Raw genomic sequence first — 12,482 nt, 5'->3', positions numbered from 1 at the left:
TGACATCGAGTTGGCCACGCCCACCCATGTTTTGTGGCTCCGGTGTGTTTTTTTTTTCTGTGGGAAACGGGTCCAAGTGGCTCTTTGAGTGTTTAAATTTGCCGACCCCTGTTCTAGTCCAACCCTCTGCTTAGGCAGGAAACCCTATACCATTTCAGACAAATGCTTGTCCAATCTCTTCTTCAAAACTTCCAGTGTTGGAGCATTCACAACTGCTGGAGGAAGGTTGTTCCACTGATTAATTGTTCTAACTGTTAGGAAATTTGTCCTTAGCTCTAGGTTGGTTCTCTCCTTGAGTATTTTCTATCCATTGCTTCTTGTCCTGCCTTTAGGTGCTTTGGAGAATAGGTTGATCTCCTATTCTCCGTGGCAGCCCCCGAGATATTGGAACACTGTTATTAAGATCACTTCTCCTTGGATTTTACAACCAGGTTCTCCAAACAAACTACATTGTTCAATGTTGCTTTTTCCCTCAATCACTAAGGCTTGAAAATTAAACGTGAAAAACTAACAAGAGGGCGGCTGCAAAGTGGTTAAAAAAAGTCAAGACGGCAGCAATGAAGGTGCAATAGAAGCTTTGTTTTTAATGTATGTCAGAGGTGCAATACATATAAAAATGATGCCACTTGCTTTCTGACTTATTTAATTCAGTGTAGGCATCGTCCAACTCTAAAATAACTTTTTTAGAAAATCATACCCTGTAGTCACCCAAGTCAACAGGGAGCAGCAATCTAAACAGGATATGTGTATCTAGTGATGTGGAACGTGGAGATTTGAGTCTATGATTGAAATAAAAGCCATGCAAAACTTTGGTTTGAAGATTTCATTATAAAGTAATTTGTTCAAACCAGTCTCTTTGAATTTGCCAAAGTAAGATGATATGTCAAACAGAATCAGCTGCTTTCAAATCTATTTGAAGATTTAGCGGACTCCCCATGTTAACAAAAAGACATGTTTGTCCCAATCAAACCTTTGCACTGAAACTAATCAATTTGATTTGAATTGCAAACTCAGATTGAATCACACATTCAAATAGTATCTTGAGAGATTTATAACCCCTAATTAATATATCTATGTAAATGTAAGAGTAAGAGTCTATTTTTCCTTAGAGTCAAAGTGAAGAAGCACAGCCAGATCTCAATATGTAATGAAAAGATATGGCTTTTATTGATTAACTGGCAGCCCCCAAGCAAAGTGTGGATATGGATTGGCACCACGTTGATTAATTATCCTGCCTTTATTAATTTTATAAATAACTCAAGGCGGCAAGCATATTAGTCCTTCCTCCTCCTCCTATATTTCCCCACCACAACAATCCTATGAAGTGAGTTGTGCTGAAAGAGAATGGACAGTTGAATAGAATAGAATAGAATAGAATAGAATAGAATAGAATAGAATAGAATAGAATAGAATAGAATAGAATAGAATAGAATAGAATAGAATTCTTTATTGGCCACGTGTGATTGGACACACTAGGAATTTGTCTTGGTGCATACGCATAAGGTCATCCAGCTGGCTTTCATGCCTAAGGCAAGACTAGAATTCACAATCTCCTAGTTTCTAGCCTGGTGCCTTAACCACTGGACCAAAATTTGGACCTTCCTTTTGATAATAATAGATAATAGAATTCTTTATTGGCCAAGTGTGAACACACAAGGAATTTGTCTTTGGTGCATATGCTCTCAGTGTATATAAAATGACAGGATACATTCGTCAAGAATCATAAGGTACAACACTTAATGATAGTCATAGGGTACAAATAAGCAATCAAGATCAACAATCAATATCAATATACATCGTAAGGATACAAGCAACAAAGTTACAGTCATGCAGTCATAAGTGGGAGGAGATGGGTGATAGGAACGATGAGAAGACTAATAGTAATAGTAATGCAGCTTAATGGGAATAGTTTGACAGTGTTGAGGGAATTATTTGTTTAGCAGAGTGATGGCGTTCAGGGAAAAACTGTTCTTGTGTCTACTTGTTTTGGTGTGCAATACTCTATAGCGTCGTTTTGAGGATAGGAGTTGAAACAATTTATGTCCAGGATGCGAGGGGTCTGTAAATATTTTCACAGCCATCAGTGCTTGGAAATCTATGACAATTGTTTGCAGTGCCAATACGGAAAGGTTTATACTCCCACAAGATATTCAAATTCTTATAGACACACCCACATTGTCCCAGACTGAACAAGAAGCATTTCATTGCTGCAGTTGATAAATAGGAATTAAAGTATTCCTAGAGCATGCACATAGGAAGGGTAGAAGAAAGATACACTTACCACTTCTTTGATTTCAGCCTGGGGGCTGGGTTTCGGGGAATGAGAAACAAAGCTCTCATAGGATGCATATCACAAAGGGCTGAAAAACCAAAAACAAAGAAGAAGAAGAAGAAGGCATGAAACAAATTGTGAAGTGTTATGGAAAAAAAGAGAACATTCCAGTAAAGACATTGACTAAAATTCTCATGTGATGTAGGAAGATAAATTTAGTGACTTAGGTTCACAGATCCCACTTGGTCATAAGATAAGTGAGGTTATCTCTGAGGCTCTGATGCATAGTTTGACCGAGGCTTTAATCCTAGCTTATTTCTTGTTTGGAATGAAAAAAAGTGGGCTTTGATCAGATTGCTTCTGTATGGACTCTCTCTGTTTGTGGAGTCCAGTAGTCCTCCCATTTTTCAGAGGATCTCTGGATGATAAAGCAGAAGGATGTCTAGAAGGCCACTGAAAAAAGATGAATAATGTTTCTGAGCACAGGTAGGTGTCCTTCTTAAGGACTAACTTGTGATAGTACAACAGTGGTGGGTTTCAACCGGTGTTACCACCATTTCGCATCATGCACCAGCTTGATGAACTTGTGCTCCGTGCAAACGCAGTGTATTACAGAACAGCTGAGATGCGCCTTTCAGCTGGGCTAAAAATGAACAAATATAAGGTATGTATAATGCAGGGACGGGCGGGAGGGCCAACCTAGCCGTCAGAGAGAACCGCTTCGCTCTCAGCTCACCATCATTGCTACGGCTCACCCGAACCAGGCCGAACCGGTAGAAACCCACCACTGCAGTACAAGTGGTAAAATAGAACTACTTCACTGCTCTTATTGAGTCCACTGCCTTCCTCAGGACAACCTGGTCAGCCCTGGATAAGGAGAAGCTGGAAAAGTTGGAGAAGCCATTCAGATTTCTTGGAAGTTGTAATCTGCCTGTCAACTCTGAAGTGAACCTGGCTGAAGCCATCTTGTGCTGCCTCATAGTTGCCACAAATCCTGAGAGAGGGAAAGGAGGGGGGAAGTAGATAGCCTGACTACAGTCAAAACAAAACGTTTTCCTGTGGGAACCAAGATCATTGAAACAGGTGGCTGTTGAAAGAGGAGAGTAGCCTGTCTTCCACCTTTGTTGGACAATGTGACCAATGACACCTGGGAGGGGGGAGTTTTATTCTTTTAATGAGGTGAAAACTGAGGGAACTGTCAGAGTTGGTTTTCACCACCTGTGCTGATATGACGTATTCAATAAACATGTCCTTTGAGGAATCTACCTGCCTCGGAGTTCTGCTTTCAATGGGTGCATTACTCGGAACGCTGACATTGCCTATGCAATTCCAATGGCGCTGATTGAAACACAGTCTTAACTTGGTTATCTTGGATGAGTTTGAACATGTTAGTTCTAAGGAAGTGGACAAGGTCCTTCGGGCGATTGGTGTCACCACTTGTACTTTAGATTCATGTTCTTCCTAGTTGTTTAAGACCTCAAGGGAAGATTTGCATGGTTGGATACACATTGTGGTAAATACATCCTCAAGGGAGTAAATAATTCCACCGGCTCTTAAGGATGTGGTGGTCCTCCTTCTCTTCAAGAAGTTATTGTAGGATCCAACAAAGCTGCACAATTTTCATCCTATTTCCTTCTTTAGGGAAGGTTGTTGACAAAGTGATCATCTGCTCGAAAGGGTCAGAGGAAATGGATTATCTGGAATCCTTTTAATCTGGGTTCCAGTCAAAACAACATTGGTTGCACTTGTCAATGATCTATGAGAGTCTCAGGCTGGGAGGAGTATATCTATCTCTCCTCCCTCCCCTCCCCCTCAAATTTCATTGGGCCTTTGCTCTTTAGGAAGATTTTAAAAACTTGGTTTATGTCCTGGACTCAGAGATGGGATTCAGCCAGTTCTGTCTGGTTCTGGCGAACCGGTAGTGGCAACTGCAGGAGGCTCCGCCCACCCGCCCAGACATAATGTGCGAATTCTGAACGCACGTGCTCACATTTGTGAACTGGTAGGGAAGGTAAGTGAATCCCACCTCTGCCCAGACTGTAGAATAGAAGAATCTTTTCATCTTTGAGAAATATATGTTGATAAGCCTATACAGGTAGTCCTCAATTTATGACCAGAATTCAGCCCAAAATTTATGTTGTTAAGTAAGAAATTTGTTAACTGTGTTTGCTCCATTTTACGACTTTTCTCACCATATGTGTTAAGTGAATCACTGCAGTTCTTAAATTAGTAACATGGTTGTTAAGTGAATCTGGGCTTCCCCGTTGACTTTGCTTGTCAGAAGGTCACAAAAGGGCATCACATGACTCTGGGACACTGCAACCGTCATAAATGCGAGTCAGTTGTCAAACATCTGAATGTAAATGTAATCTGAATGTGAATGTAAATCACATGTATCTGAATGTAAATCACTTCAACTGTCGGAAGTGAGAAAAATGGCCATAAGTCACTTTTTTCAGTGCCATTGTAACTTTGAACGGTCCCTAAATGAACTGTTGTAAGTTGAAGACTACCTGTATGTAGTAGGAATTGTCAATTTGGGGCAGTTTTTGTTGACATTGCTGGCTTTAATTTCAGTTTTTCTTCAGCTTTACTAATGTACTACACTATCTAGAATCACGCTCATTCAAGTTGGGCAGTCATATAAATCTTGTAAACAAACAAACAAACAAAATCCTTTGCTTGTTTATCGCTTAGCACATTGTATACATCTGGCATCTGAGGTTTTCTGACCCACAGAGCTCAGTGTGTTGTGTGATCCCTGCCTATTCTGGTTTATTCAACAAAGAATGCTGTAATTATAGCTTAGCTTGATACGGGAAGCCAGTCATCAATTTGCATCTTAATACTTTCTAAGGTAGATAATTCTTCCCCTAGTCAGTTGCCATTGCTGTCAGCTATTGTAGGTTTTTCTATATAGTTAGAGAAGCCCTGCTTAAAATCATGAAGTTGAATCATGAAGTTATTTAGGTCACTGAATCCAATTCCCTGCTCAGTACAGGAATTTAAGCATCCCCAACAGATGGCTGCCAAGTTTATGATTCCAGTAATTCCCTAGGTAACCACTTTAAACTGCTCTGTTAGAAGCTTTTTTATTAACATTCAGCTGGAATCTGCCTTCCTCTAACATAAGTCCATTATTGTGTATGCTACCCTCCAAGACAACATAAAACCACGACCTTCTTCAATGTTGACACTCCACTAGATGCTTGAAGAGGACTGTCCTCTCTTTCTCCCCACAGTCTTTCGTTCTCAAGATTAAACAAGAGTTGAATTTTAATTTTTGATAATGAAATGTTTTAACAGATGCAACATTTATGTTTTCTACTTTTAATGTCGTTTTATTATTAAATTCTTTTTATGCAAAGTTAATGTCATGTCTCTAGCCATCCAACAATTTCATGTCAGAGATAAAATTCGAACAAGTATTTCTCAGTAACTCTTTTAGTTGCTTTGTTATATAAGCTATATGGATATATCCATGTTTACCCAAACTACATGAGATAGAACTAATAATTAAAGGAAAGTTTATGGCAGAAAGGAGAAGGAAAAGAAATTGAGCTCATCTCCTAGTGCATATTTTAATACCTCATTATGGTCTACTTGGTATAAGACTATCAATAAATCTAGCCAAAACTCAATGTATTATGGTTTGTTGCACAGATACTGGATTTGGCATTTTGACCCACCTATTGAGTCCTTCCCAAGAACCCGGGATTGTGAATGTTTGATGGTGTCAGAGGTATCATCATAGGATTAAGTTGTTCTGAGAGTAAAGCCACCTTTTGCAATTGGACTGATGGTGAATTTGTCAATTCTGATGGTGTTCAAATGGTGCTCTAGTTGTTTGGGGATTTCACCCAAGGCACCTATTACCATTGGTACTACCTTTGCTTTCTTTTGCCACAGATGTTCTATTTCTATTTGCAAGTCTATGTATTTTGTTATCTTCTCCAGTTCTTCCTCTTCTATTCTGCTGTCTCCAGGTACTGCCATCCAGACTCCCTTTGTCTTTCTTATTGACAGTTGTTAAGTCTGGGGTGTAATGTGGCATGTGCTTGTCTGTTGTTATTATTATTATTATCAAATTTATTTGCTATCCATCCAGGGGTGAAATGCTCCCAGTTCGGACCGGATCGCCCGATCTGGTAGCGATGGCGGCGGGTGGTTCGGAGAACCGGTAGCAAAAATCTCTGCCCCCCCCCCCCACCATGCCCAGCTGAGCCGCAGGATCATCAGAGGCTTTTATTTTTTTTTACTTTTAAAAGCATTTTTTCTACAACCTCTTCCGACAAAAAAATGCTTTAAAAAAAAAAAAGCCTCTGATGATTGCGCGGCTCAGCTGGGATAGTCAGAGGCTTTTCAAAGCATTTTTTTCTGCAACCTCTTGGCCGAAGAGGTGGTAAAAAAAATGCTTTGAAAAGTCTCTGACGATCCCAGCTGAGTTTCCTGATTGGCAGAGGCTTTTCAAAGCATTAGAAAAAATGCTTTGAAAAGTTAAAAAAAAAAGTTGGCCACGCCCACCCAGTCACATTACCCCCCACCAAGCCATGCCCACAGAACTGGTAGTAACAAATTTTATATTTCACCCCTGCATCCATCTAATGGTTTGAGGCAACTCTGAGAAGAATCATACCATGACAATCATGTCTATATGTGTGCTTTGAGTCTACATAAAAGCCAGACATTTGTTCCTGACTTCATCACTTTATTCAACAAATCTTTACTTAGGGAAATTGCATATAGCATATTATAGCGAATTGGAATTTCTACCACTGCATAATGAATTTTAATAAGCAGCAATCCAAAATATGATAAAGCATAAAATTCAAATATACTCACGGGGAGCTCCTTCTGCCATTTCAATGGCTGTGATCCCTAAAGACCACAAATCACTCTGAAAGAAACAACCAAAAGTAACAAAATTTTCAGTGATGTACAACATATGAGAGTTACTACTATATAGGAAGGACTTCTTGGTACCTCAGTTCTGTAAGTTTCCTCAAAAATTGTCTAAATAAGTTCTGGATCTTTTGATTCCTCAAGTTCACTTGGGCTTTTCATAAACTGATTTTGTAGCTTTTTAAATTCTTAAATCTTAAATTTGAATTTGTATTCCCACGTTTAACCTTATTTATTGGATATTCTGATTTAATTTGTCTTTTAACTTTTGTATTTCTGTTCCTTATTGTTGTGAGCTGCCCTGAGTCCTTCGGGAGAAGGGCGGCATACAAATCCAATAAATAAATAAATAAATAAACAAACAAACCCATTTTTATGTTCTTTCCACTGTCAGAGAAGAGCACCCCATAAATTAAAAGAAACCCGAACCAAAATACTGTGCTATTTTAGTACACTGAAGCTGTATAATCCAATGCAATTCTCTATCAATAAGAACTAAATATTTGAAAAAAATGATAATTTTGCAAGAGTAAAACACTACCTCCGCTTTTCTTATTTCCCCAAATACTTGTCAACTCTTAATTTTACCTTCCCTAATTTGGACAACTTTCAGACTTATAGCTTTATACACACATATCGTTCTATTATGCAAAGTGTAACAATAGAGTAAGAAACAATAAGTTAAAAAATTGAAATTAAAAGAAAAGGAAATTAAACTTAGTCTACTTGAAACTAATACTATTTACAATACTATATCTTTCTACATTTTTCTGACCTTACAAAGCATCCTTACTTCTGCCATCATAATAAAACATTCTTAGGTATTATCTATCCTCTCAATCTATGTACTCTTCCTTTATATATTTGCTTTGTGATTTAAAACTTATTTTCTCAAGATGTTTATTTTCAAATAGCATTCAACCTACATGTATTTGTCTACTATTGATTCTTGTTCCTATCTTTTCTTGCCTTATATGTCATACAATTCTTAGTAAATCCATTCCCATTGCAAATAATTGCCTTTTATGTTTCTTCAGTCATACAAACCTCTCATAGCAATATGTGAATCATTATATGTGGATATTAGTTCCCAGAATTCTAGAAATGGTTATTATTGGGAATAGAAGACTGCATTTGTCGAAGCTTAGTCACTGACATGTAACCTTTTGGTAGAAGAAAAAGAACTATCTCAAAGGGCAATTGTAAGAATAATAAGATATGGAAAACTTCTGATTGCTAACCATTGTAAAGGCCTTTGTAGGTTTTCAAGAAACTACTTTTAAGAAAAATGGGTTTTTGAGAAACTACTCATGAAAATAACAGTATTTCATCAAGTTCAACCTTCTTCAAAGAAGAACAGACAAATTTCTGCAAAAATACTACTGGGAAATCTTAAATCAGACATATGGTAAAAGCAATGAAAATTGATTTCAAGGAACTTGTAAAACTGAAAAACTGTCTTAGAAAACAGACAAAGGCATCTTGGTTCCTATCTAATATAAACCATGTTTATATTGCATTATGAATACCTTCTGAATTGCAAGTGTAAGTATTAGACTACAGATCATAGATGGCATATAGAAAGTCCTTGGGAGACAAAGCCAAGATATGTCATCTCAGATAACACACTACATAGCCCACAACTAGATGGTGGGGAGGGCAAAAGCTTAGCTTAGCTCCCTAGCTTCTTTGGCTGTAAAGGAGACAGTGGGAGATTTGTATTTTCAGACTTCCATGATTCCGTTAATATAGCTTTATAATAAAATAGAATTAGCTCAGCTATTCATAACAGCCAAGGTGGCGCAGTGGTTAGAGTGCAGTACTTCAGGCTACTTCTGCTGACTGACTGCAATTTGGCAGTTCGAATCTCACCAGGCTCAAGGTTGACTCAGCTTTCCATCCTTCCGAGGTTGGTAAAATGAGGACCCAGATTGTTGGGGGCCATATGCTGTCTTAGAGAGGGCTGTAAAAGCACTATGAAGAGGTATATAAGCCTAAGTGCTATTGCTAGTCATGTTTCCTATCTGGTCTGCCAGTTGACACTCTGTCTTGGAATGAAATCCAAGCACTTGTAATGTCTTCTTTTAAAAGAGAAAATATTTCTTCTGACTGTTTTGGTCTGTTCCAGTCTGTTTTTTAACATTACAATTAGTTGTTTTATCATTCTGCATTTTTACTTTGGATTACCTGATTCAACTCTATCGAAATACTTTCCTTTCCACTCTTGTCTAATGCTGCTGCTTCTCTTTCTATCTTTCTCGTTTTTGTTGATTTAGCTTCTTCTACCAATTCCTGCCTGCTGTTTTCTTTTTTACTTCATTCCTGAATGCCCTTTGCAAATCCTACTAATGGGATATTTTCACTGTGGTAACATTGTAAAATGTCTGTAAATAAAGGTATAGAAATATGCATGTAAACTTTTTGCAATGTGTGTGCAGGTGCCTGTATCTCAGCTTTATCTAAAAATGATTTAATAAATGAACAACCTTCTTGGTGACCTCAGCAACTGGTTATCCCCTTTCTCTATAGACCCCAGGAATTATCATTTTGTGACATTACAGATTTGTGAAAGACACTTCTCGGCACTGTTTCCAAATTACAGACCCAAATTTCTTTTGTAAAGCAGAAAGATGGAGAAAATGTGGCCATGAAACTATTATAGAATTAATGGACATTTATATTATAGATTTGCTCTTAAAACTTCCCAATTTGAGTCAATAACTATGTCCCAAATTTGACAGGGGAGAAAACAGAAAACACACATTTGTTCTCTTGCTTTATGACTGTTAGCATTATATATTAAAATTTGGATGTGGGAATGGCAGGCCTGTCAAATTTTCTTTTTTCTCTGCCAGGAGATAATCATCTGCTTTCTTTTTATTAAAAAAATGGCAGCTAAGAATGGAATGAAGAGAAACAAAAAAAATTACAGTACAGGATTTATCTATTGCCTTTGTGATATGACATGATTTATTTATGAGGTATTAACTATATAATTCTGTGGACACTATATTTATGAGGTATTAACTATATAATTCAGTGAGCTCTGTTTTATTAAAAAAAGATAGGATAAGTTCTAAAACTTTTTTTTTCAAAGGCTGTAGACTCTGGGATTTCCTCTTTGTACCAGATCATCTAGATTGCTGCATTTATTTATTTAAGACAATTGGTCAAATCCAGCAGATCCAATATGCACTGTTAAATAGATTAATAATTTGTTTTGACAGATTTGCAAACCAATTTTAACACAAATAAAATTCTGCATGTACTTTTTTAAAATTTTATCTTGTTTTCTTTTTCCTCTTTTTCTTCTTTTTATTCCCATGTTCAATTAGCTAAACATGGAATAAAGGCCACTTAGGGTTTTATTATATTAATATAATATAATAATTATATTATGTTATGTTATGTTATGTTATTATATTATGTTATTATATTATATTATATTAAGACCGCCAGGAAGCGGTCTTAATATAATAAAAGATCTAGATTGTAGTACAATCAAACTAAGAGCAGAACTACATATTCTCCATGGCCTATTTCTACCATGAAATAAGTTACCATATTCTGTACTAATTGTAGTTTCTCATAGTCTTCAAAGGGATTCCAATATAACATCATTAAAATACTGTAGTCTAAATGAGGGTCACAGGCCTAATTTTTCTTCATTAGATTAAGACAATAAATGATAATTTGACCCAGCTATCCAAGAATATGCCCAAAAAGCATTCTTAGTCTGTGGATATACAGGGATGAAGAGGAGAAAAGTCTAATTATTTCAGATCATATCAAGGGTGGGCTTCAAAAATTTTAGCAAGGGGTTCTCTGCCAGATTGCTGGGTGGACGTGTCCATGGTGGGCGTGGCCTAGTCAGCCTCCTGCACCATGGTGAGGGGGGGTGTTTTTGCCCTCCCCGTGCTCCGGAGGCTTTCCTTAAGACTCTGGGAAGGCGAAAACGGCCACCTCAAGCTCTAGAAGCCCTCCCGAACTTTCAGTAGGCCTGATTTTCACCCTCCCCAAGCCTCAGCGCGTGCCCTGCACTTACATGCATCCAAAATGGGCCGCGTGGGGACTCCTGGGAGGAGAGGGGTGGGGTGGGCAGGGCCAGCCAGGAGTGGGATTTGGGGGTTTTCAGAACTGCACAGAATCTTAGCTAGAGGTTCTCATGAACCCCTGCGAACCCCCAGCAGCCCACCCCTGGATCATATCAGATTTCAAACTTTTGGTAAAATAGTTGAACAGTGTTACAGTGGAGAGACGAACACGGTAGACTTCATTAGACATTCTACAGCATTCTACAGCACAAAACAATACAATAGAGCCACTGGCATTCAAAATTAATCTTGGGAGGGCGGGGGGGGAGAGAACCGGTTTGGTGACGTCATATCGTCACCACTACCGGTTCGGCCGAACTGGACCGAACCGGGAGGAACCCACCACTGCACCACCGCTACAGCCTAGATTCTAAAATAGCTAAACAGATTCCAAAACTGTGGCTGGCTGGGGTGAGTCTGGATTTTCTGCTAACTGCAGTCAGGAAATCTTTTTTCACATGAAGTTATTGATCAATTTAAGAAGAAAATCTTTTTTCACAGCTTGGTGAGAGCTCACTTGGAAGTAGCCACATCAAGAAACTAGAACAAATACAGGCAGTCCTCAACTTACAACCACAACCGAGTCCAAAATTGATGTTGCTAAGTGAGAAATTTGTTAAGTGAGTTTTGCCTCATTTTACAACCCTTCTTGCCACAGTTGTTAAGTGAATCTAGCTTCCCCACTGACTTTGCTTGTCAGAAGGGGAAAACATGACCCTGGGACATAGCAACGGTCATAAATATGAGTCAGTTGTCAGACATGTAAATTCACGTGGCCAAGGGGATGCTGCAATGGTCATAAGTGTGCAAAGTGGTCATAAGTCACTGTTTTCAGTGTCGTTGTAACTTCGAACAGTCACTAAGTGAACTGTTATAAGTCGAGGACTACCTGTATTCAGGTCCGTTTGTCAACCAAGTACTAACCAAAAAGCTAGTATGTCCACAGATAATCCTCAATTTAGAATCATTCATTCAGTGACCATTCAAAATTACAATGGCACTGAAAAATGTGACTTATGACCATTTTTCGTACTTATGACTGTTGCAGCATCCCTGTGGTTGCATGATCAAATTTGGATGCTTGGCAACTGGCACATATTTATAATGGTTGCAGTGTCCTGAGGTCATGTGATCACCTTTTGAGACCTTCTGACAAGCAAAGCCAATGGGAAAGCCAGAAAGCAATAGTAATAGCACTTAAGACTTATATACCG

General features: G+C 38.3%; 1 protein-coding gene across 11 annotated transcripts in view; it reads right to left on the bottom strand.

The window, feature by feature from the left end:
• The window catches only part of TNIK (TRAF2 and NCK interacting kinase), a 338,950-nt gene that overhangs the window by 112,462 nt on the left and 214,006 nt on the right, over positions 1 to 12,482 (bottom strand). For all 11 annotated transcript variants that reach the window (XM_034438985.3, XM_034438988.3, XM_034438989.3 and 8 more), the window contains exons 8-9: positions 7,115 to 7,169; positions 2,282 to 2,360 (exon numbers count right to left, since the gene is read on the bottom strand). In XM_034438985.3, coding sequence (XP_034294876.1) covers positions 2,282 to 2,360; positions 7,115 to 7,169 — 134 coding nt within the window. The remainder of the gene's footprint in view (positions 1 to 2,281; positions 2,361 to 7,114; positions 7,170 to 12,482) is intronic.

The sequence above is a fragment of the Pantherophis guttatus genome, chromosome 6 (genome assembly GCF_059756535.1).
Source record: "Pantherophis guttatus breed Tessera chromosome 6, ASM5975653v1, whole genome shotgun sequence".
Lineage (NCBI taxonomy): Eukaryota > Metazoa > Chordata > Lepidosauria > Squamata > Colubridae > Pantherophis > Pantherophis guttatus.
Note: the sequence above shows the minus strand (reverse complement) of the source record. Positions and strands in the feature narration are given on the sequence as shown.